Source organism: Pleurodeles waltl, chromosome 3_2 (assembly GCF_031143425.1).
Source record: "Pleurodeles waltl isolate 20211129_DDA chromosome 3_2, aPleWal1.hap1.20221129, whole genome shotgun sequence".
NCBI classification, from domain to species: Eukaryota; Metazoa; Chordata; class Amphibia; order Caudata; family Salamandridae; genus Pleurodeles; species Pleurodeles waltl.
This window is the reverse complement of record NC_090441.1, coordinates 174,931,207-174,957,975: the sequence shown is the minus strand read 5'-3', so window position 1 is coordinate 174,957,975 and position 26,769 is coordinate 174,931,207. Positions and strand designations below refer to the sequence as shown.

The window sequence follows — 26,769 nt, the reverse complement described above, 5'->3', positions numbered from 1 at the left end:
GCATTGCCTCAAGGACTCTTGCTGTGCTGCCCTACCTCTAAAGAAAATGGCAGGAATGCGCTGGATCTATGAGATACGGTGCATTCTTGTCCTTTCTCCCTGCGCTGGTGCACAATGGGCTGCCATGCAGCAACGCAGGCACCCTTGTGCAAGGATGTCTGCGTTGTAGGGAAGATTGCGTTTGCACAGGAAGGGACACCTTCCTGCACAAAAACAATCACGAGAGGCATATTCCTCTTTCTATGTGTGATGCACAATGCAGCCCACATAGAAAAAGGAAAAACGAGAAATTAATTTATTTCTCCTCGGGGGAGGCGTAGGCTTTTGACACATCCCCAGGTTCACGACATTCTGTAAACCTGGGAATGTGTCGAATGCCATGGGTGTTACGTGAGACCACCCACTGTAACGCCTATGCCACGCCTTCCTATCGCAGGGTGAGGCAACGCAGCGACTTGCACTGCATTGCCTCAGTCCATATGTACAAGGTCATGAAAAGCCAGGTAGAGTGGCTTCACGTGGCGTTGTAGATATGGCCGTGCAGTGTGGGCCACTGGACCATCACTTAAAATGACGTTCCAGTGGCGCACAGGGGCTGTAAATAAGCCCCAGACAGATTAGCCAAAGAGATGTATACAGAGAGGTGGAGAGTTGAACCAGAAAGGGTGAGACGAGATAGGGAAGGAGAGGCAGAGAGAGTGAGATAGCGAGAGGAGGTAAGGATAGAGAAAAGGAGGTACAGTTAGAGAAAGAGAGGTAGCACACAAGAAGTAAGGTACCGAGTGGGGGAGTTGAGGGGATAGAGGTGGAGTGAGTGAGAGGGTGGGTGCAAGGGTGAGGCAGGAGACAAATGGTGAGATTAAGCAAGAAAGTATATAGGGAGAGCACCAGAGACAGTGTAAAGCAAGACGTGAGGTAGAGAGAGAAATCAGATATAGAGATGCAGGAATTAGTGCTGAAGCAGAGAGGACTCGGACAGAGGTGAGGTACAGAGAAAAGGAAAGTGGTAGACAGCTAAGGGAAAGAGAGGGATGAGGTCAAGAAACAAGGGAAGTCCATGCAAGAGAGATAAATTGGAGGCATATTTATGAACCCCTCGCGCCGCCATTGCGTCACAATTTGTGATGCTCCGGCGCGGTGAACACTGACTCATATTTATGAGGCCACGCAAAGCCACTTTGTGTGGGTTTGGATAGCCTCATAGAGATGGAGTAAGTTGCTGCGTTGCCTTACTCTGCATTAGAGAGGCGTTCCATGGACGTTGTGGTGGGTTTTCCCATGCAACGCCGATGGACTGTGGCACTGCCCAGATTTACAAGAGCCTGTAAACCTGAGGATGCATCAAAAACCTAGGCCTCCCAAGACGAGGTGCAACGAGGATAAATATTTTTAGTTCTCATAGTTTTTTCCTCTTTCCATGTCTGCTGCATTCTGAAGCGCATACAGAAAGAGTTAAAAGTCTCCCAAGATTGTTTTTGTGCAGGAAGGTGCCTCTTCCTGCACAGAAACAATCCTGCATGCAACGCAGGCCCCCTTCCCCCATGGTGCAAGGGTGCGTATGTTGGCGTTATGCTGCCAGGAATATGCCGTAGTGCTTAAGTACAACGCATTATTGACCTTTCTCTTTGACGCAGGGCAGGCCAGCAAGGTGACTTGCTGTGCTGCCTTGCGCCAAAAGCCCATAAATATGGGCCTGGGTTTAGATAGAAACAACAAAGTGGAGCAGAGAAAGGAGTAAGATTGAGTGAGGAGATGAGGAAGAGAGAGGTAGAGATGTAGTTAGGCACAGATATAGAGGTCAGCTCATGAGAGACAGAGAGGTGGAGTGAGGAAGGTGAGATGGAGAGGCGCAATAAAGCGGAGGTAGTTATATAGATACAGATATAGAGGTCAGCTCATGAGAGACAGAGAGGTGGAGTGAGGAAGGTGAGATGGAGAGGCGCAATAAAGCGGAGGTAGTTATACAGATACAGATATAGAGGTCAGCTCATGAGAGACAGAGAGGTGGAGTGAGGAAGGTGAGATGGAGAGGCGCAATAAAGCGGAGGTAGTTATACAGATACAGATATAGAGGTCAGCTCATGAGAGACAGAGAGGTGGAGTGAGGAAGGTGAGATGGAGAGACGCAATAAAGCGGAGGTAGTTATATAGATACAGATATAGAGCGAAAATGAGAGACAGAGAGGTGGAGTGAGGAAGGTGAGATGGAGAGGCGCAATAAAGCGGAGGTAGTTATACAGATACAGATATAGAGGTCAGCTCATGAGAGACAGACAGGTGGAGTGAGGAAGGTGAGATGGAGAGACGCAATAAAGCGGAGGTAGTTATACAGATACAGATATAGAGGTCAGCTCATGAGAGACAGACAGGTGGAGTGAGGAAGGTGAGATGGAGAGGCGCAATAAAGCGGAGGTAGTTATATAGATACAGATATAGAGGTCAGCTCATGAGAGACAGAGAGGTGGAGTGAGGAAGGTGAGATGGAGAGACGCAATAAAGCGGAGGTAGTTATATAGATACAGATATAGAGGTCAGCTCATGAGAGACAGAGAGGTGGAGTGAGGAAGGTGAGATGGAGAGGCGCAATAAAGCGGAGGTAGTTATATAGATACAGATATAGAGGTCAGCTCATGAGAGACAGAGAGGTGGAGTGAGGAAGGTGAGATGGAGAGGCGCAATAAAGCGGAGGTAGTTATACAGATACAGATATAGAGGTCAGCTCATGAGAGACAGACAGGTGGAGTGAGGAAGGTGAGATGGAGAGGCGCAATAAAGCGGAGGTAGTTATATAGATACAGATATAGAGGTCAGCTCATGAGAGACAGAGAGGTGGAGTGAGGAAGGTGAGATGGAGAGGCGCAATAAAGCGGAGGTAGTTATATAGATACAGATATAGAGGTCAGCTCATGAGAGACAGAGAGGTGGAGTGAGGAAGGTGAGATGGAGAGACGCAATAAAGCGGAGGTAGTTATATAGATACAGATATAGAGGTCAGCTCATGAGAGACAGAGAGGTGGATTGAGGAAGGTGAGATGGAGAGACGCAATAAAGCGGAGGTAGTTATATAGATACAGATATAGAGGTCAGCTCATGAGAGACAGAGAGGTGGAGTGAGGAAGGTGAGATGGAGAGGCGCAATAAAGCGGAGGTAGTTATATAGATACAGATATAGAGGTCAGCTCATGAGAGACAGAGAGGTGGAGTGAGGAAGGTGAGATGGAGAGGCGCAATAAAGCGGAGGTAGTTATACAGATACAGATATAGAGGTCAGCTCATGAGAGACAGACAGGTGGAGTGAGGAAGGTGAGATGGAGAGACGCAATAAAGCGGAGGTAGTTATATAGATACAGATATAGAGGTCAGCTCATGAGAGACAGAGAGGTGGAGTGAGGAAGGTGAGATGGAGAGACGCAATAAAGCGGAGGTAGTTATATAGATACAGATATAGAGGTCAGCTCATGAGAGACAGAGAGGTGGAGTGAGGAAGGTGAGATGGAGAGACGCAATAAAGCGGAGGTAGTTATATAGATACAGATATAGAGGTCAGCTCATGAGAGACAGAGAGGTGGAGTGAGGAAGGTGAGATGGAGAGACGCAATAAAGCGGAGGTAGTTATATAGATACAGATATAGAGGTCAGCTCATGAGAGACAGAGAGGTGGAGTGAGGAAGGTGAGATGGAGAGGCGCAATAAAGCGGAGGTAGTTATACAGATACAGATATAGAGGTCAGCTCATGAGAGACAGAGAGGTGGAGTGAGGAAGGTGAGATGGAGAGGCGCAATAAAGCGGAGGTAGTTATATAGATACAGATATAGATGTCAGCTCATGAGAGACAGAGAGGTGGAGTGAGGAAGGTGAGATGGAGAGGCGCAATAAAGCGGAGGTAGTTATATAGATACAGATATAGAGGTCAGCTCATGAGAGACAGAGAGGTGGAGTGAGGAAGGTGAGATGGAGAGACGCAATAAAGCGGAGGTAGTTATACAGATACAGATATAGAGCGAAAATGAGAGACAGAGATGAGGTAGAACAAAGGAAGTGAAGTAAGGAGAAAGACGCAAATATTCTTTTATCATTGTATTTAATACGTCTACTGCCTTAAAGTGAGCGTGTTAAGGCTGTGCGGGTGGGCATGCGCACTAAGCTTCTTTAAAGTGCACATGCCCACCTGCCAAACTGACAAGGGATCTATTTTAATGCAGAGTGGTATTACAGCTAGACTTATGGCTGTCCTATCACTTTATCAGCATTGTCCTAGGAGGTGGCAGCACTTGTCCACTTTGCTGAAGCTTTACAAAGGCTCTTTAGGGCATATCGCTTTGCTCAATTTGTAGTTAGGGCCTACGTAGTAAGGAATACTGAAGGCAACATTTAGGGGCAGATTTACTAAGAACCCGTGTTGTCCTTGTGTGACACAAGTTGTTGCAAGACAACACAAGTCCTCAAATGGGGTTTACAAATCCATGGAAGGAGCGAGTTGTGCAGCTTTGTGTGACTTTGTAAAGAAATGTAACACAAATCAGCCGTTTGCGCTGCATTGCATTACATTTAATTATCGTAGGCATTCATCCGTGGAGCATGGACTTTCCCTGCATTTACCAAGGGAATTTGACTAAATCCTAGAGATAATGAAGTAAAAAACCTGGGGTTGTGCCAACATAGTGCACCCACCAAAGAGAGGCTTAACAAGGAGAACTATCTTGATTTCTCCTCGCTATTTTCTCTTTTCAAGTGTGCTCCACTCTACAGCAGACATAGAAAGAGGATTACACCTATAAGGATCGTTTTTGTGCTGGTAAGTATCCCTTCCTGCATTAAAACAATCCTGCCCATCACAGAGGCAACCTTGCACTGTGGTGCACCATGTTGCATGGGTGCCTGCGTTGGTGCTATGCAGTACACAACTCCAGTGCGAGAAAGAAACAGAAGTGTGCCATATCTTATTAGATGCTGGGCATTTCTGCTCTCTCAGTTAAATGCAAATCTGGCCCTTAGTGTTGTCGTATAGCGATATGTCAGGGTAGCTGGTAGGTTGAAGGAGCAGTAAAGCGAGAGAATATAAAGGGGATTTAATGTTTGTTATCTTATGCATAGAGTAGGGAGGGCTGAAGAGAGTGTTTGCTTAGCAGTGGTTCCTGACCTTTTGACTTCCGTCGACTCACACTGAGTTGGTCATTCTGAGTTTGGTGGGCGGCTGAGGCTAGTGCAGCCATGACACCGCAGGCCCTATTACAAGTTCATAGCAGGGCCGGTGGGCGGAAACACCGGCCCTGCGGTGAAGAGGGCCTTAACAATAACGCTGGCTCAGAATCGAGCAGGCGCCAATGTGGCGGTGCAGCGGGTGCAGCAGCACCCGTCACGCATTTCACTGCCTGTAATTCGGGCAGTGAAATGTGCGACGGGCTGTGCATGGAGGGGCCCTGCACTGCCCATGCCAAGTGCATGGGAAGTGAAAGGGCCCCCAGGGGGCCCCAGGCACCCCCATTCTGCCAGCTTTTCCACGGCGGTGTAAACCGCCATGGAAAGGCTGGCGGAATGGGACTCCTAATCCAGAGCGCTGCCCTGGCAGATTACAACCACGGGACTGCCAGGCTGCAGGCTGACTGCCGCATGGCGGGGTTGGCGGTTTGACCGCAGCGGCTCAGCCTCAGTCAGAATGTGACAGATCGGACCACCACTAATGTGGCGGTTCGACAGCCACCCGAGTCTGGAGGTCTCAAGACCACCAGACTCGGAATGAGCCCCGAGTCACTACCAGAACCCGCGATTTCTATGCTTTGAACCTCAAAACAATACACAAAAATACCAAAGAAAGTCTAGCTCAAACACATCCACTAATTATGGACTATTTACTCTGATTCACAATAAAAAAATGTGAAAATCGAAATTTTAATTTTAACAGGAAGTTTGTGCTTTTCAAAATGTATTTTTATTTCTAAAAGACGAAGTGATATACTAGAATCCAGCATATAACTATGATGGTCATTATAACAATGGCGATAAAAACCGCCTACCACTGCAGTGATGGCCGCCAACATACCGTCACCGCGGCTACCATCCGTCCGCCATATTATGATCACTGCCGGATTTCTGCCACAAGAAGGGCGGTAATCCGGCAGCGATCATACTGGCGGACGGTGGTAAGCTGGCCCTGCTACCATCAGCATTGCCATGCCAGTAGGACGCCGCCAGCCGGGCTGGAGATTGACATGTCCGGCCCGGTGGCTGATACTACCATGGCGGTATGAGTGGAGAAGTGGCGGATTGCCTGCAGCCAACTCGCCATTCTCATAATGTGCTGGTATGTACCGCCGCCAGTCGTGCTCTCACAAATCAAAGTAATACCAAATTAATTTTTAAGTTCCAGTTTCAAATACATTTGCTTTTACAAAGCGTTAAAACTTTAAAATGTTGTTTTTTATGTATATGTATCTAGCTAATCTGCTACTAATATTTGATTTTATAAACAGTAGTGGGCCCCTGAGTAGGTGTCACGGTTCCCAGGGGTCGCAGACCCCAGGTTAAGAATTACTGGCCTAGAGTAAAGAACAAGTGAGTGTTGGTAGGCTGGAGTAAGTGAGGTAGAAGAAGAGACAAGCACAGGAGGCTCCTCCACAATGGCGGATGGGCGTCACCCCCTGGCTAAGAGCCAGCAGCTTACTATTGTTTGATTTTTCATCTGCTGGCTCAGCCAGAAGTGCTGGCAGGGGCGATGCTGGGTCACGGAGGTGGGAGGGGGGAGGATGAGAGAGTCCACCTAAGTGCGCATTTGTGTTTGGCCGGCTGTCTTAGGCCGGCCAACTACACATGCGCACTTAGGTTTCTCCAACCCGGCTGTGGTTTTGGAATCTTTTGTGGGTACTCGTTTTGTTTGATAGAAAGGGGGTGAAATTAGTAAAGAAGGAACTCCAACACTTTGTAGTGAGCTACAGCAAGCCCTTTAATAACAATCTCTACAGACACAAGTTGTTTAAAATCAAAATACTTCAACCCTATTGTATGAGTTGTCATTCAAAAATCACAGGCTCAAGTCCTCCACTGATGCTTTGTCTCCTACCTTAAATGCATACTTGTTGATGGTGGAAACAACATCTTTGAATAGGATCTTCGACGTGAATGTGTGCCCGTGGTAGATGATTGGCTCCCCATTAGGTCCATCCCAGATGTCCAACTCCACACACCGGCATCCCCTTTTCAAGGCCCTGTAAGAGGCAAGAGCTTTTCAGAAATAGTAATCTACACCCCTTAGCACATCAGAAACTCCTAGTCCAATTGCAAAAATAATTCCTATAATCTGTATTACTACAAGCATTTCAGGCCAGTTCTCTTATGAGTTTCTAGCTACAGATAGCTTTGCCTGTCAGTTGTAAGCATTCATGTGATCAATACAGGGCCAAGACATGGATGGTTACACTCTGCCATTGACTTTGCATTATGGATTCAGTGATGTGGCAAAGGTGCTCCTCCACACTGCGCAGAGTGGAGATCTGTTAGCAGCAGAAACACAGTATCCAGTCCTATGAGGGGCTTCACACCAGAAGCTTGCAACCCCACTAGGTGCCCTCTCATGGCCCTTTCCTGCTGAAGGCACCTCTCCCTGAAAAATACTCTACAGAACTTTTAACACAGTGCAAGTCAGAAAAGTCAGCTTTGTCAGCGTTTCTTTAGAACTGCTTACCATTGGGTAGGGGGTCCATGCAAGCTTGCTTTTAGTGGGTACGTTTTCCCAGAAGTTATAACTCTTGGAAAATGTACTTTATGTAGGTAGGATTCTTTCCAGAATAAAGGGTTACAATGCCATTGGCAATGTTTCCACAAAGGATGCTAAAATTTTTAGAAGTTTCAAAAATGCTAAACAACTTTTGGACCTTTTAAAAAGTTGGTCTTGTGGTTACAAGATACAGCACTTACTTAACAGCTTTAAAAATAGTTGGCATTTTTTATTTACTAACACTGTAAAAATATATTTTTAAATGTGTTTTATTAAGTGTCATAGACATTGTACAAAGGTGGCAACAAGTATCGCAGGCATAGTGACATTTCCCAACTAGTCATGTAAAGGAGATCAGCTGACCATGTGATTACAGCCATCAGCAGATGCCAATGTTTAGAATCAACATGATGAACAAATGGACAATCAAACAGTTATTCAGAGTTTTAATGCAACTGTGGAGTCTGCTTTTGAGTGACAGTGCAGTGGGGTGTGTGGGATGACCTGGGTGTCAAGGGTCGGGTGTCATGTTGACAGTTCAGACACCGTGGCATTTATCGCCTGCCATACAGGCTGTAGCGTTGGGCAATCCCACACCATGTGGTTGCTCTAGCATCTGACTGTTAGGTGTAGGGGTATTCGGTAGAGAGGGCCGAGTACATACATTTGATACGCTGTGGGGAGAAGTAGGCTTGGTGTACGTAATTGAATTGTGTGAAGTGAAATCTAGGGTTGCGGGACACGTCCTCCACCATTTGCAGGGTGCAAGACCAGGATGTATTGCTCGTGGGTTGCGGTAGTACTGCGTCCTATCCGTACACACGCTCCCGCAGCATAGTTTGTTGGTGTGGAGTTGAGAGATATGTAGAGGGTAGTTAGGAGTATGTACAGGGTAGCGGACGTGGAGAGCTCCACATCGCCGCAACTCCATGTAGTGCACAGAGCCCTTTGTATTGTATGGAATGCTAAAAACTTGCCAGCTCCTGTTCATAGGTGTTCATGACATCCTGAAAGGACAATATGGAGCCCTCTCAATAGAGTGCCCCCAAATGTCCAACTCCTGCTTCATCCCAGGGAGTCGCGTCAAGCTGCCGCACCATTGCTTGAAGCTGGGGGAGGTCGCAGATAGCTATGGACGGTGAGTATGGCATGTGGGCTGCCTTGGTGTGAATGAATCTGCACCAGCAGGAGCAGGCCACAACCATCTGACGAGTCTCCTGAAAGGAGTGGGCTTTTGAGTTGGACAGCCATGGGTAGGTGCTCAGCGTGCCCAGGATCGCCTGAATAAGTACCAGTTCAGGACATGTGGATATGTGCAACCAAACTAGTGGCCATTGCAACTATGTTGTTGCATAGCAAAGCTCAAAGTTGGATGTACCAAGGCCGTCCTTTATCAGTGAGCGGTGTAGGGTGGTGAACACGACTCAGCAACGCCCCTCGCTCACACTGTAAAAACTGTACTTTAATTCCTTTGTGTAATGTTGATTCATAACTTTGTGCCCAACTTAGCTAAAAAAGTAGCAATTTCTTCTAATATAATACATCAAAAAAGTAGATTTTTCCAACTGTTTGTCACCCTATGAGCATCTGTTTGTAGCATGTAGTGCTGTAGATTCACATGTTCGGCCTACTCACTATCTAGTGTTGGGCTTGGACATTTACCAATTGTTTTTCTTCTAAGAGTTTAAAGTCATTACATGTGCTGTGACTCTTTCATTAGGCCACAATGCGCAGGGACACCGACTCCACCCTTGATTCTTTTCAGTTCAGGTTGAGAGGTAAAAGGAGGTCAGAGTAAAAGGTCTGTGATGGGCCATGCACATTTAAAACTGATAGAAATGTGTGGAAAAGGTGAACAAGTGCCATCATTGCCAGCTTGCAGGTAGGAGAGGGGGCACATGTGAATCTACAACACTATATGCTACATATTGATCAGTGGTGGCTGGTGACATTTGAAAACGATGGGGTGCAAAAGTTGGGTATGACTTTTATGTAACGAGTGAAGCGAACAAGCCTAATGGACAAGGGTGGGTCCTCCTCCCAAGAAAAAAATGAAAAAAATTGAAAAAAGATGGACAAATGGTGCATTTGAAAGCAAATTAATTTAGTGAGAGAGCAAGGTTTATAAAGCAGTCAAATGTATAGCCTTGAAATATTAAACACATTAAAATCTGCCCCATATCTCACTGCAATAATAAGTTCAACAGTTATTTTAATGTGCGTATTGTGCAGCGCAACAACTTCAGGCCCTTTAAAGTGTATGCATGCCCAGTGTCTTGCACTGCATGCAGCATCAACTTTGGAAGAAAATGTTCTAACGAGGCATCGGGAAGCACCCACAGCTCCTGGCTGCAATCAGTCAGACAGAAATATGTGCAGACAGGTCTTTACGTGGGATGAAAAAAGTGGGGGCTCTCTAAAAGGAACAAGTAAAATAAATTTCTGTGATTCCTTTAGTGTGCCACCCATTATTTTGGTTTCTCTCTGACTTGTTATTGCATCCACAAATATAACACAACTGACATACACCTAAATCATCTCAGTCCTGTTGCCTTTCTATTGTGAGACTATGAAGTAAATATTATTGAGGCCTGTGGAAGGAGTATGGCCTTAAGTTATGTGTGCTTTATGTTAGATATGTATGCCCTTTTTCTCTGCACATCTCATCCATCTGCACGTTTTCAATCGCCTCTTTTTCCCTTTTCAGTTCCCTCTTTTCACTCTCCCGAATGCACTCCCTCGTATCTTCCTCATTTTACCACCCCAAACATACACTGCACTCATTCACATTTAAGTGCTTTGTTTCATTTTGCCTTCTAAATATTTTGACATCTGTGCACCCCCTTCGCACACATTTACACTGAATTTCAATTGTAAATGCAGTACATGACCACTGTTCTGTGTACTTTGCAGATGCGCCAACACACTGACAGGCACTTTGCTTTGCCAGCTTCAGCACCAGCACTCGCAATCAAAGCCCCTCATGAACACCTGGCACGGCTCAAAGTATGCACTACGCAAAAGTAAAACATGAAAAAAAGAGAGGAACAAAATCACTGACAGACATTACCTTAACATTTTTAACATTCAATGTTCGCAAATCAATCCATTTTTTTGGCATTAATATTAAAGACTTTAAGATAGGGACAGTTTTAACACCATACAGCAGATAATTGTCTTTCCTGTAAGCACATATTTCTCGCTTTGAGCTTGACTCGGATATGTGGATAAACTTTGCAAGGGATAACAGAGCCCTGCTCATCTTTTGGATAAATTTAGCAGGGGAACAAATTTGGCAGCTCCACTTCTGAAGGGGCCAGCGACCTGCAACCAGGGCCTGGGGTGTCAAAGTGGGGGAGGTTAAGGTGACAAGGGGTCTCAGCATAATATAAATAACGATTAGCATTATAACACTTACTATGAGGACAAGGCACTAAACCTGACATGCTCACATTCACTCCTACTGCATGACGAATGGGAGGGATCTATGCCTGTGAATGACGGATGCCTGCCCTCACTCAGGGATGAAGACTCCAACGCTCGAAACCATGGCGCTAAACTGGCCTACAGTCGATACCACTATAAACCACAATGGAAACAAAAGCTGTAGAAAGCTAAGCCCTGCGTTGTGCGTCACAGTGAAGAAAAGTTTATTTACTGCCTGGCTTCCGTCTCCCACTTCAAAGCAAGGAGGCGCAGGCAGCCTAGGAATGACATCCCAGAGTTAAATACATCGATTTGTTTAGAAATACGATTGTATCTCTAAACAAATCAATATATTTAATATTTTATAATGGTGATGTGCAGGAATTTCAGAGGGGCACAGCCCCTTAGCTATATAGGAAAAACCGCCCCTGATACTGATGCTTACCAGGTAAGCAACATTTTCCATTCGTAGCGTGTGGCTGTAGATACACATGCTCTGCATCAACTGCAAATCAGTTTCCTCTTAAGTGGTGGCTATTGGGGGAGATGATGCAGTTTTTTGGAAAAATGTTCTTAATACTGTTTGGCCAACTATAGCTTGAAGATGGGACAGAATATCCACACAGTAGTACCTGCTGGGCAGATGTACGCTAATGGCATGTTACCAAGAAATGCCATGTTTGCCTCCTTTTTGCATGTGGAGTGTGTCTGTATGAGGTAAAGGCATAGGTTTGGCTTTGGAATGCACTTGACGATCCACTTGTCAATGCTTCTTCGAAATGGGTGACCTGTGTGCGGTTTAGCAAAAACTACGAAGAGCTGGTTAAGCTTGCAGAAAGGTTTAGTTCTGTCAGTAGAGTACATGAATGCCCACTTGACATCTAATGTATGTAACACCCTTTTCACTGCTGAATCTAGTTGTGGAAAGGACCTTGGACAAGAACCTTTGGACTTGTTTTGAGGACCACCCTGTCAATTTGCAACTGAATGAATGGTTCTTGAATGGTGAGAGCTTGTAACTCACTGATGTTCCTGAGCGAGCTTATAGCTACTGAAAAAAGTACTTTCCAGGATCAGAATTGTAGGTTACAAGAGCAGATGGCCTCAAAAGGTGGTCCCATAAGCCTGTGAGAACAATGTTAAGGTGCCACACTGGGAGTGTTCTTGGGGGTACTGCCCCTTTTAAGTCCCTCCATAAATGCCTAAACTTCAGGGAGTTTGAGGATGAATGAGTGTTCTCTGTTCTTTCTATATGTCATGACAGCAGGTCAATCAATCAATCAATCAATCATCTGGTTAGCGCACTACTCACCCGATAGGGTTTCAAGGCGCTGCCGGGGGCAGGGGTTTGGGGGGTGCTACTGCTCGAACAGCCAGGTCTTGAGATGCTTCCTGAAGGTCAGGAGGTCCTGGGTCAGACATAGGTTGACGGGGAGGGAGTTCCAGGTTTTGGTGGTGAGGTGGGAGAAGGATCTGCTGCCGGTAGTGGTACGGTGGATGCAGGGGACGTTGGCGAGGGCGAGGTTGGCGGAGCGGAGCTGGCGGGTGGGGACGTGGAAATTGAGACGCTCATTGAGGTAGGTAGGGCCGGTGTCGTGGAGAGCCTTGTGAGCGTGGATTAGGAGTTTGAAGATGATCCTTTTGTTGACGGGGAGCCAGTGAAGGTCTCTGAGGTGGGATGAGATGTGTTTGTGGAGAGGGAGGTTAAGGATGAGGTGTGCTGAGGCGTTCTGAATGCGCTGGTTTCCTCTGGAGCTCGGCCATTGTTCCCGCGTAGAGTGCGTTGCCGTAGTCCAGTCTACTGCTAACGAGGGCGTGGGTGACGTTCTTCTAGTTTCAATGGGGATCCATCTGAAGGTCTTGCGAAGCATGCAGAGGGTGTTGAAACATGAGGATGACATGGCGTTGACTTGCTGGGTCATAGTGAACGATGAGTCCAGCATGAAGCCGAGGTTGCATGTGTGGTTGGTGGGAGTTGGAGCGGCTCCTAGAGTGACAGGCCACCAGGAGTCGTCCCATGCTGATTTGTTGGAGCCAAGGATGATGATCTCGGTCTTATCCGAGTTCAGTTTGAGGCAGCTTACCTCCATCCAGTTGGCGATGGCGCGAAGTCCGTTGTGGAGGTTTGTTCTTGGCGGTGGCGTGGTCCTTCGTGATTGAGAGGATCAGTTGTGTGTCGCCCGTGTAGGAGACAATGTTAAGGCCGTGGAATTGGACCATGTTGGCGAGCAGCGCCATGTAGACGTTGAAAAGGGTGGGGCTGAGAGAGGAACCTTGGGGTACTCCGCAGATGGTCTTGGTGGCTTTCGACAGGAACGGAGGGAGGCGGACTCTCTGAGTTCTGCCGGAGAGGAAGGATGTGATCCAGTCCAGAGTCTTATGGTGGATTCCAGAGCTGTGGAGGCGTGTGCAAATGTCAAAGGTGTCAAAGGCTGCTGAGAGGTCAAGGAGGATGAGGGCCACGGTTTCACCTTTGTCGAACATGATCTTGATGTCGTCGGTGGCAGCGATGAGTGTGGTCTCGGTGCTGTGGTTCTTGTGGAAGCCGGATTGGGAGATGTCGAGCAGGCTGTTGTCCTCCAAGAAGCGTGATAGTTGGCTGTTGAGTATCGTCTCGATGACCTTTGCTGGGAAGGAGAGTAGGGAGATGGGCTGGTAATTTTTGAGGTCTTCGGGGTCTGCCTTGGGTTTTTGAGCAGGGAGTTGACTTCGGTGTGTTTCCAGCTCTCCGGGAAGGGTGCGGTCTCAAAGGAGCTGTTGATGATGGTATGGAGCTGGGGGCGATGATTTGGCTGACTTTATTGAAGACATGGTGAGGGCAGGGTCGGCGGGTGATCCGGAGTGGATGATGGTCATGGTCTTGGCGGTGTCCTCGTCGTTGGTGTGGGTCCAGGCACTCAGGAGGTTGGTGTGGTTGGGTGTGTTGGGGTTGGCGTTGGCAGCGGTGGTGGTGGGGATCGGGGAGGCGGAACTGCCCTGGATGTCCGTGATCTTGCAGTGAAAAAAGGTGGCGAGGGAGTCGCAGAGGTATTGTGAGCGGGGGGGTCGGCGGAGCAGGATTTAGGGTTGGTGAGTTCTTTGATGATGCTGAAGAGCTCCTTGCTGTCGTGTGTGTTGTTTGCAATTCCTTCTTTGTAGAATGATCTTTTGGTGGTCTGGATGAGCTAGTGATGCTTGCAGATGGCAGTCTTGAGGGCGGTGTGATTGCTCTCTGTTTGTTCTTGGCACCAGATCTTCTCGGTCTTCAGGTAGGTGAAGATATGCAGAGGTACACACATGACTTGTCTTGTGGAGGTTTAAAAGGTAGCAGATGATGTCTAGAACTCTGACTTTAAAAGGATCTGTTTGCTTCAAGATGCAGTTGGGGACACATCTCTTTAATTTGGCTACATAGCATGCATGTGTAGTAGGCCTACATGTGTTGTGCAATATGGCCATAGACTCATCAGGGAGTTGTACGTAGGCAAATTCTAGAACTATTTGTGCTGAATCACTATGTTGAGCAGATTGCAATCTGGGAGCATGATTCAGCATTGCTGTAATGTGAGAAGGTCCTGTGTAGTCAGTAACTTCTTGTGGGAACTGATGGACATCTCCAGGAACACTGGGTATCAGGGCTGTCAGGACCAAGCTGGGGAAAGAAGGAAAAGAATAAGCAATTATCCCGGACCAGTTCATCCACAGTACATTGTCCAAGAACTGCAGGTGTGAGTACCTGAAGGTGAAGATTAGGCATTTCGCATTTTGTGGGTCAGAGGGTGGGCGAAGTGGCAATGGCTGGAGTTCCCCACCATTGGAAGCACATGTGTAGGACGTGTGTGTGGAATTCCCACTCATGGACTTGTTGATGTGTCCTACATTACAGGCCTGCAAAGTCAATGTCCACCCCTGGTAGGTGCTCCTCTAACAGTTAGATTTTGTTGCCGAATACACAATGCCAGATCTTATGTCCTAATGAAGACAACTGGGGGAGGCTGAGTGGATCTTTGTTTCTGTATGTAATACATGGCTGTGATGTTAAGAGTCATGATGAGGGGGTCGTGGCTTGCACACTGCATCCTGCTAATCCTACATTTCTCCTTACAGGAGCCCATCATCCCAGGACAGAGGTCTCCCTCTCCGACACCCATTCACCCTGCTGTCATACTGTGTCAATTCACAGCCCCAGAGAGAGTAAACAATTGCAGCCTACGACAATTGCAGCCTAAGAACAGGTCTGCAGCCGCAACATTGCAAACCTTGCCCGGAGGAGCCAAGCTGCAGCAATTAAGTATTTGAGCCCCTGGTCCCAATCCTGAGGTCTGGGGTCACTAGTCTCTGGGCTGCTGTGCCCCCCTGCAGTGAAGCCTGTCTCGCCATCTAAACTGAGACGCCCACAGTGCAGCTCATGAGCGAAGTGCAGATCCCAGCTACTGGGGGGCACAGTGGCTGCGTGAATCCCTTCGGCCAGGCCGTGACAGCCTGTGAACCGCCAGCGGATGGCGCACACAGGAGGAACTAACCGGACCTCAGCCCCGGGGAATCGATGTTGCACTGCTTTCCTTCTTCCCCCCTTTCTCAGCTCACATCTGCAGGGTACTGGATCACCATGCCGTGGGTTTCCCTCCCAACTCTGATGTACTACCACTCAACACTTCTGGTTCTGACTGCAGAGGGCAGACACCAAGTGACTAGGCCAGGCAGCAACAAAAGTAAGTGGGGCATTGCTGGGGAGGCGTGATGCTCCTGTGGGCCTGACCCCTGTCACACGCTGACACAGTGACTCCCCTTGCTCCTCAACCTGGACCTGATGAGTTGGAAACGCCTAACTATTTAGATCCTGTGCCATCATATATTGGCCAACACACTTGCTAAAGTTTCCCTCCCAACCATACATAGCGGGTGGTTCAGCGGATAACAAACATTGCTCCTCCTACAGCCCTCCTCTAATTTACTTTATAGTTTACTTTAATTGCCTGTTCTGCGGGCACATTCACAGCCAAGACTGCTCGTGCTACCATGCTGCACTGCTCTGCGCAGCACAGGTAAGCAGGCCCTCTGCTCATTGCACACTCCAGCAACCAGCAAGTAATGATGAGGACTGTCACTACTGATAACTGTTGCACCCTTTGAGTGCGGATCTTAGGAGCGGCGTATCAAAGATTGACGAAAATACCACACGCCTAACAACCAGGAAGTGATCTGAAATAACTATGAAGAGAGGCTGTCCACAACTGAGCACCTGACAGAACACTACATAAATTGTTTCAGTGCTGCCGTGACTGAGGGCTGAGGTAGCGCAAGTAAGCAGGCCCTTTGTAACAGGAGTGTTCTCTCACCTACTACATTCCACTACCTGTGACACACACAGGACTGCATGTACTGCCATGCCAGAAGAGCAGAAAGGTGATGGCAAGCAGGCCCTCTTTACATTAGCAGCCCAGTTCACTGCTGCACGGGGTCCAGGGAAACAATTAGAGACCACTTCAACAAAGGATGCCCTATAATCAGTGCCAACAGGAATTTGCCTCCTCCTGGAATGGAGGTGGTGGCATAACCCTGCATCACACTGATCTATCGGGATGTGGTGACACTGGGCATCCACGAGCAACACAGCAGGGTACGTCCTCAAGCCCTTCCACTGACCATGACAGACAGCCAGGTGGTGCTGGTTCATCAGACTATCCAGCTCCCCAACTCTCCATCAGTGACAAGCTGGATTTGTTCTTGCTGCGGTGGAGAAGATTGGCACTACTCTGGAGACGAGGACATCGATGGAAAATAAAATACATGCAGTAACGACAAACCTGACACTGCTGCATGTGGATCACCGTAAATTGGCAGACAAAGTCCATATCGCAGAAGTGACCATTGCGGAGCCTCAACCGAAAATCTGTGAAATTGATTTAGCCATACGCCTAATGGTGGAGCAAGTGGAGATAAAGGACCACCAAATGGAGGATGCAGAGGGCCACTCACGTGGTAACAACATATATGTAGGAGGACTGCCAGAGGGAGTGGAGGGTTCGGATACCGTTGCATACACAGAGCAGTGGCTGAAATAGCTGCTACCTCAAGACATTTTCCCGCAATTTTTCTCAGTGGAACGTGCCCTCTGAGTTCCGGCTCGCAGTCCACTACCAGGAGTTAACCCTAGACCGTTTTTTTTCCGATTGCTACACTATAGAGATATAGATGCTATTTTGTATGAGGCACGCAAACTACAGGAGATTGTAGTGGATAATGCAAAGGTCCTGCTTTTCCCAGACTACACTGTAACTGTACAGATACAATCCAGTTCCTTTCTCACAGTCAAGCGTCAATTTCGCAAACTTGTCATCCAATATGCTCACCTATTTTGGTGTGACTGAGGACTGCGGTGGGGGTAAGACACTTCTTCAACACACCTCAAGATGCATGGGACCAGTTGGAGGCAATGGGACATACAGCTGCTGACCGTACTGAGAGACCTAACACAGTGACACAAATGAGAGCACTTCCAGGACAATGTGCCAAATAGTCCTGGCAGCAACACTCTAAATGGATGAGAGCCGCTCCTCACCTGGAGCAGGTCATCCGTGAAAGACGGCAAGCTTTCCAGATCACTGCAGCGATATGTGAGCAAGACTGACGCTCAGAATTAGAAGACCGAACTGATAAATCCAGCAGTGAGGACGGCTCTTTGACCATGTGGCCCTTCAAAGCGGACTCATCAACGCTACCTGAAGTCACACGGCAAACATCTGACAAGCTTATCTGAAGACTGTAGTGCTTAACTGCTGAATTCTGCCATTCCGGTATGGCAGCAGGAGCATGCACTGCTGTGCCCCTCTCTCGTATTGTGCAATTCAGCTGATTATCTTCTCTTGCAAAGGCAGGGGACAGCGAAGGGGGTCCGGCACTGGACCTGATGGTGGGTAATCTCTCTAGCTCTCACAAACACTCTGGCAGACTGACGTCATGGGTTCTGCCACTTGCATGGGTTCCTGTAAATAACTCATAGACAATGTGGGGTTGCACCTTCATTGACTGCCTAGCCTAACCCCATCAGTCACATCACTGGTTAACTTTCGCTGAATTGAATTTATCAATAGGTTTGGATGGAGTTATGTTGTCTCTGTGTTCTTTGGTATTCCTGTTCTTTTGCTTAAAGTTCAAATGCTTTTAGTTATGGCCCCCTTGGCATAGATCTCCAATGATGGTAGTTCTTATACACAATGAATGCAGCAACACTTTTGTTGCTATGTGCAAAATGCGGACCCTCAGATCCAATGGATTGCTAAATGGCTGGCGGGCCTTCATCTGACAGGCACAGCCACATCCTCTCCTAGTTGGAATCTGCCCGCCATTTTACATCTGTTTCACCCTTGCATGTGGGTGCGGGAGCCGGAATCACTGGCACTGTGGGTAGCATATCGATGTTATCATAGATGCCTACGTATTACTAAACATGTGATCCCCTATGCACCTGAGCTAGCACTGTTCGGCACGACTAGGGCTGGGAAGCCAACATCATTTGTGGAATTGATGTTGTGGCACACTGCGGATCTAGACACACTGTGGGACCTGTATAGAGAAGGCACAATAGCCACATATGAGATGCTAATGGACGAGGGTGAACTTCCCCCTGGTCAATTTTAGCTTCATAAACTATTACTCGCCACTCTTGGACACCACTGAGGAGACGTGACCACAGAACTGCCCATGCATCTTACGATCCAATACTTGCATGTGATGGAGAGGTTCAGTCACCTCATATGCTGGTTTGCGGATTCACTCCACGTTCACACTGCCCCGCAACTCAGCAGGCGTTGGGAAGCAGACTTAAAGCATCCTTGCACTGATAAGGAATTGGCTGCCTTATTAGAAGGCCCAAAACGCGTGCCACGCAATGCCCGATTTAAACTTATTTAGCTTTAAATAGTTCATAAAGCTTATCTTACGAGCGCTAACATCAATAGATTCTATAATAGAGAAGATGCAGCCTGTCCCTGATGCAATCAGGTAGATGCTGGTTTGCTACAAATGCTTTGGTCTTGCCCTCATTTGCACACATATTGGTTTGGTATCACAACTTGTTGTAACTGCCTGCACTGAATGCCCAGATTTGCATAAGTGGAATGTATGCCTACTAGGACTGTACTGTAGGAGCAGGAAACTTAGGGTTACTTCCCGCTTTCTGGATTTGGGTTTCATAGTAGCTAAACGTCTCATTACCCACAGATGGAAATCATCTGAGCCCCCACTGGTTACTGCATGGTAACTATCGATGGTCAATTGGGCACAAACTGAAAGCGTGACTTTACACAGGGAAGACACTCTTGGGCTGCTGAAATATCCCATTTTTAATTATTGGGATACCATTGTATCTGACTTACAGTCCACTCCATTACACGAGAGAGGGGGTAGTGCTGAGATGGAAGTGAGAGTACAAGACACACAGACCGAAGCAACGGGCCATATTCACTAATCTTCATGACTATGTTGCGCTTTTGTGTATAGAGTGCTAGAGGCCCCTAGTATTTGTTGCCGGAAACAGTAGCACACCGGATTGCTGAATGAGGGAAAGAGGTGGAGGTTTGTTACGAAGAATGCTCGATTGAATTGTGTTGTCGTGTTATTATGGTTATATGTTTATCAAAGAGAATGTATCTGTTACTGTAGCAAGCACTAGTCTCACCAGTGCACTGCCTTATCCTAAGACGCAAAACAACACTCTTCTATTGTAGTAGCTGCCACAAAGTAATATCACTTATCAAGCCACTACGTCAATTTAAAAGTGTGACCTAATTAGAACTAAGCTCCAAAGGTTACCATAAAGAACAGGTTTACCGGTGCATCCTCTTCTATGTACATCAACGTACTGATGCCATACCTTCAACAATGTGTGAGTCATGTGTCCTGTTGCTTTGTACCAAAGAAGTACATTGCTTGTTTCCTATAGTATAATTGTATTGTATGATTACTAAATGCCAATAAAAAGATTCAAAAAAAAAAAAGTCAGTCCTGATGAGGGCCAACTTGCCCTAAACAAGCTTGTAGAAGGGTTTGACTGCTAGGCGGATGCTCAGCAGCTCTATGTAGTTGATGTGCTCACCCTGATGTGGAGGGGTCCATGTACCTTGCGCATTCATGGTGCTGAGATATGGTCTCCACCCGGTGACTGATGCATCAGTGATTATAGTCACCTTTGGAAGTGGGTCCAAGAATAACCTGCCAAACAACTGATTGTTGCTGTTCCACCATTGAAGAGAGAGCTGGCATTTATCAATAATAGAATTTGCCAATAATTATTTGCCTGTAACCATTGCCTTGTGAGACACTGTTGGAGTGGGCACAAGTGTAATCTGGCATTTGGTACAACTGATACACAAGATGCCATCATACCCAAGAGCTTCATTGCAGTTTTTACAGAAAGTGTACAAGTGGACTGAGAGGCAGCCGCTGCTAAACGCCATCACCGACTGGGTGGGATAGGCTTTCCCTCTGACAGTGTTTAACACTGAGCCAAGGAAGGGCTTGATCTGTTGAGGTTGAAGGTGGGATATCTTTTCTTTTATGGTGAACCCTAAGTTGTGAAGCAGGGTTATGATTGTCTAAGTGTGTGCTGAGCACTGTGGCCTGCTCTGGCTCTTGATCAGCCAGTCCCCAAGTTACGGGGAAGACATGGACACCTCCTCAGTTACCTCTGCCAGGCATTTGGTGGAGACCCTGGGAGCTGCAGTGATTCCAAGGGGTAGAACTTTGAATTAGTAGTTGTTTCCACTTACCACAAACTGAAGGTATCTGTGATGGGCAGGGTGGATGGGGATATGGAAGTAGGAGTCTATCAGGTCTTGCACTGCCATGAAACCCCTTGCCAGAGCAGCTGAATGACATCCTGAAAGGTTGTCACACAAAAGTGTTCTGACTGGTTTAATGGCCTCAGATCCAGGACGGGCCAGAGGTAGCTGTCTTTCTTTGGAATGAAGAAGTACTGCTAATAGATGCATTTGCCCTGCTGGAATGGTGGCATGAGCTGTATTGCGCCATTTCCGCGAAGAGCTTGGAAATCTTCCACAAGGAGAGTGAGGTGGCCTTAGCTGAGGATGAGGTGGCAGGGTTTTAAGTTGGTGAGGTGGTGTTGATTCTAAGCAGTACTCCTGATAGAGTTATCTTCACATCAACTGATGTTGTTTTTGTTTGATACCCTGCCATTTTCAATGTTGAGGGCCCCGTATCTTGGTCTTCTTCTTCAGATGCACTCAAGGACGTCTCGGAGTTGGCTGTTGGTTGAGCTGCTGGGATCTCTGAGGGGCCAGCCTCGTCTTCCTCGAAGTCAATCAATCACTCAATCAATCAATTCGTATTTGTATAGCGCGGCTTATCACCCCGGGAGGTATCCAGGCACTGAGGTTCAGTGGATGTTAGTCGAAGAGTCAGGTCTTGAGTCCCTTTCTGAAGTCGGCAAGTGAAGGGGAGGTTCAGAGGTGGAATGGGAGGTCAGTCCATGAATTGGGTGAGAGGTAGACAAAGAATGGTGTCATGTAGGTTTTGAAGAGGGTGAAGTTGAGGGAGGATCTTTGTGAAACGCCACAGATGACGCTATTGGGTTGGGAGGTGAAGGATGGTAGGTGGATTTCCTGTGTGTGTCCTGTGAGAAAAAGGTGATCCACTTAAGGGCGTTTCCTCTGATGCAGATGTGGTGGAGTCTGGTGATAAAGGTGTGGTAAGATACAGTGCTGCTGAGAGGTCAAGCAGGATCAGGGCTGCTGTCTTGTCATGGTCGAGGATGGATCAGATATTGTCGGTTGCAGCTATCAAGGCGGTCTCAGTGCTATGGTTGGAGCAGAAGCCAGACTGGGAGGCGTTGAGTAGGCTGTTTTCTTCCAGGTGATCTGTGAGCTGGTGATTCGTGGCTTTCTCCAAGACCTTGGCCGGGAAGGGGAGCAGTAAGAAGGGGTGATAGTTATTGACCTCGCTGGGGTCGGCGGAGGGTTTCTTCAGGAGGGGTTTAACACCTGCATGGTTCCAGGCATCAGGGAAGGTGGCAGTGGTGATGGATGCGTTGAGGATGTTGGTGAGTGCACTGCCGGCAGGTGTCTGGCGGTGCTCCAGAGTTTATGGAGGGGTAAAGTGCCCAGATTGACAAAAACAGAACAGCAAAAAGAGCCCAGCACACAGTCAAAACATGGGAAGTAAAGGCAAAAAATATAGGAGAGACCACGCAAAGGATGCCAGGTCTAACAGGCACTTTGCATCAAGGGGACATTACATGGGTGGTAATTCGGTGGATCAGAGCAAGAACCCACAGTTTTTGGCGCAAAGCCTGATCTACTTAGATAGTCAGCAGAGCATTGTGTCAAAAAATAACACCTCCTTGACGCAGGCACAAAGTTGGAGAAATATTTTAATATTTCCAAACCTCCAAAACGTTGGTTGGTGCTGTACTGAATAGCACACATCCCAGGGAGTGGAATATTGTAGACATTTCTAAAGCCACAACACAAAAAGGACTCCAGAAGGAGTAGTTTACATAGTATTTCGGCTACATAAAGGTGGTTAGTATTGCAGGAGACCATCACTAATAATAATGAAAAATACTGCTACTGAACTGATCTATACTCATATAAATGTAATGTAATGAAGCAGAGTATGAGATACAAGAAATATTTAGGGCCAGATGTAGCAAAATAACATTTTGCGACTTGCAAATAGCGAGTCATTGCGACTCGCTGTTTACAAGTCGCAAAATGTTATGCAGTACGGTGTCTCAGACACCGACTGCGACTCGCTATGGGGTCGCAATGACCCACCTCATGAATATTCATGAGGTGGGTCGCAAATTGCGGCCCCATAGCGAGTCAAGGCACTCGCAAACATGGAGGCCTGCTGTAGTCAGCAGACCCCCGTGTTCGTGACTGCTTTAAATAAAGCAGTTTTTTTTTTTTTAAGTGTAGCCCGTTTTCCTTAGGACCACTCCCTGCCCTGAAAATTTTTTTTTGGGTCCAGTCACAAACTGGAAGGGGTCCTATGGGGAACCCTTCCAATTTGCGAGTGGGTTACCATCCACTTGAAGTGGATGGTAACTGCGATACTTGCGTACGCCATAATTGCGTACGCGGTCGCAAATGGTATTGCATCCCACACAGACTCGCAAATAGGAAGGGAACACCCCTTCCTATTTGCGAGTCGGAAATGCATATTGCGAGTCGGTCCCGACTCGCAATATGCATTTCTGAATAGCAAAGTGGCTTTTGCGCCTCGCAAACGGCGATTTTCGCCATTTGCGAGGCGCAAACACTTTGCTACATCTGGCCCATAGTGTTTTAATACAGAAATATAAGTCCACCACATTGTAGGGTCATGAATAAAATCTCACATAGACCCAAACTATTGAGATCACAGTTTATTAGTGGTAAATAATGGCAATATGGAAATCGCTGAACCAATTATAGTCAATCGAGAAATCCTTCCATTAACAGTTGTACATTAAGGGGGTGATTCTAACCCCGGCGGTCGGCGGAGAGGCGGCGGTCGGACCGCGAACAGACCGGTGGTCCAAAAAATGGCATTCTGACCGCGGCGGTCACCGCCGCGATCGACCGCCACTTTCCCACTCCGACCGCCACGGCGGTCATGACCGACGGGCTGGAGTTTGCGCACTCCGGCCCGGCGGTCGACCCAAGACCGCCAACCGCATCATGACCCTGCTTACCGCCGCGGTTTTTGGCGGTCGGGAACCGCCATGCGAACCATGGCGGTAGGCACTATCGGGGCCAGGGAATTCCATCCCTGGCACTGATAGGGGTCTCCCCCACCCCTCACTACCCCCCACGAGTCCCCCCCCCACACCCTCCACCCCCTGCCACCCCCCAGAGATGTTACAAACCCCCTGCCCCCCCCAACCCGACATGCACATACACGCACCCCGACATGCACGCACCCCCAACATGCACATATGCACACCCCCTACACACACACATACACAACGGGGGCACATACCCGCACACATACATGCCAACATGCGCACCCGCCGAACTACACACATTGCCCATAGGCACAGCAGCACCCCCCGCCCGCATGCACGCACTCACACACCCCCTCTACACACCCCCATGCACGCACACATCACACAACACCCCCCCACCCCCTCCCCTCACGGACGATCAACTTACCTTGCGTTGGTCCTCCGGGAGGCGACGGGAGCCATAGGGACGTGACCGCCAACAGAAGACCGCCAACAGAAGACCGCCACACAGAAATGTGGGTCGTAATTCTGTGGGCGGTGTTCTGATGGCGTGGCGGTGGAGGTTGACCAGTCTCCACTTTCCCGCCGACCGCCAGTGTGGCTGCTGGCGGTTTTCCGGCGGAACGCTCCCAGGTCGGGAGTCGGGACCCAGCGGTCGGAATACGCGCCGCGGCATACCGCGGTCTTTACCGCGGCAGTAACTCGGCGGTCTTGCGAAAAGACCGCCAAGGTCAGAATCACCCCCTAAATGTGGTATGCAGTAGACAGATGGTAGAAGGGGACATGTCGATGTTTCGGTCTCTTATGTCAAATAAGTACCCAAGACCATCCTCAGGACCAGTGTTGATTAAATAAAATGGGTTGCCCTGGAAAGACCAGGGGCATATTTATGAGCCCATGGTGCCACCTTGCGCCACATTTGCAGCATTTATTTTGATGCACATGTGGCGTTAAGGTGGCATTTCCCATGTGCCATATTTACAAAGCGGTGCAATGTTTGCATTGCGCCACTTTGTAACCCCTTGCGCCACATTATGCCTGCACCAGGCTTAATGGATGTAAGGGGGGCGATCCGGTGTTGGGGGGGGCTATGAGATTCCTTTGCGCCATTTTTATTGCCATTGTTTAATGCCTACTAAGTCCAGGCGTTAAAAAGAGGCTCCCATTAATTACAATGAGCCTCTGGGTGCTTTGCAGGATTAGCGTTATAATTTGTGACACTAGTCCTTCAAAGTACCGGACTAGCATCACAAATTATGATGCTAGTCACCCTAACTACCGCCATGGTGCACTGTATTATAAATACAGCGCTACCATGGTGGCGTTAGGGGGGTGCAAAGAGCTGCAAGAAAAGCAGCGCCACTTTTCATAAATATGCCCCTAGGTATTCTTGGGAGTAAATAAATCACAGAAAAAAATCAGAGTACCAAACAAACATCAAATAAGCCAAGAGTTTCAAGTAACTAGAAAATGCTGTGTCAAAGGATAGTTACACCACGAGTCCCCAGGATCACGAATAAGTTGACACAATCATGAATAAATAATTTATTCTGACACAAATTTGTGCTACATAAAACTGCAAAAAAAATGTGGACTAGTTAGCACAGATGGTTAAGCACTTACATTTGGATAGGTGCTGACTTTTGGGTCACAGGTTCAAACACATGCAGGGCTGGTAGGTCAAACACATGCAGGACTGGTTCACTCTTTCATTCTTCAAATGGAGTTAAAGCGATCAATTATGATCGATTATTGTCTGTTTATTTACAAACATTCTAGGTAAAGCGCATTGACTGAAAGCGCCATGCAACTTTTTTTAATTATGAGCTTTTCCAGCTACTATTTGGCGGTTCTTTGACAAGACCAATCTCAAATCAGAAATATTACTGTAACCAGTCCTTAATTTGTAAATAAAAACGTGCCGGTGCCCAAAGCCCTCCTCTTAAACATGCGGCTGCTGCATGTAAATGTGCGAGCATAGAACACTGAGACAGCCTAATCCTGAAGCCATCTCTGGCCTCTTCAATCCATTTAAAGCCACTCCCTGCCCCTTCAGCTCACTCTTGTAGCTTTCTGCTTTCTCCCATTGTGACGCTTTTTTGTTTTTCTCTTCCTCCGTCTTTCCCATATGTGTCTTTTGCTTGCAGTAAATGCTTGAGGCAGAAGACTAAGCGCTGGCCCTCAAAAATAAGTGCCGGTGCTCAGCACCGGAAACAACAAGCACAAATTAAGCACTGGCTGTAACTCTAACTTCAAACACTCCCCTCAAAAAGAAAATAGATTTGCAGAACATTAAAGTACCCACTCTCGACTCTGATGTCAGCTGTAATGGTTCGACCCAGTGGTACTCATTTCATCCATTTGAGAAGATAGTTATGAGAGTCAGTTTGAGGAGACAGGGGAGCTTGTATCGTTGACTATAGAAGGGGAGTAGAGGTGGGTGGAGCTCCTACTGGAAAACTCTGATGTCTGACCATCCCACCATAGATGATTCACGTTGTTGTAGTGGCCCTTTAGCACCAGGCTTGATCACCCTTATTTTAGCATTAGGCCCGTGGCCTGTGCCTTTAACACTCGGATGCCTTTATTTATTTCATGTTGTTTAGCACAGCTTGCTTTTAGCTCATTTTTATATTTAAGTCAGCTGCCTCTTTCTAGGTAAGACAGAGTTTGCAATGCATATTTTATCACGCCATGGTGCATCGCGCACTTTACACCCTGTCAAGGATGTCATATCTGGTACATGAGATACTAACTTCTATTGCCAGTCCAGGAGCCCAGGAGCCAGTCCCTCCCCACTAGACACATGAGCACGACAGGCCACAAACTCTGTTCTGATTATTAAATAAACAACACATAGGCCTAAGGAGGGTAGAGGGCATTCCAATCATGACCGTCCTGGGATGCACATCACACCATCTA

General features: G+C 47.6%; 1 protein-coding gene across 1 annotated transcript in view; it reads right to left on the bottom strand.

The window, feature by feature from the left end:
- Window positions 1-26,769, bottom strand: part of PLCD4 (phospholipase C delta 4) — a 147,258-nt gene that overhangs the window by 79,504 nt on the left and 40,985 nt on the right. Inside the window, exon 6 of the mRNA XM_069227276.1 lies at window positions 7,059-7,203. Within this exon, the coding sequence (XP_069083377.1) occupies window positions 7,059-7,203 (145 nt within the window). The remainder of the gene's footprint in view (window positions 1-7,058; window positions 7,204-26,769) is intronic.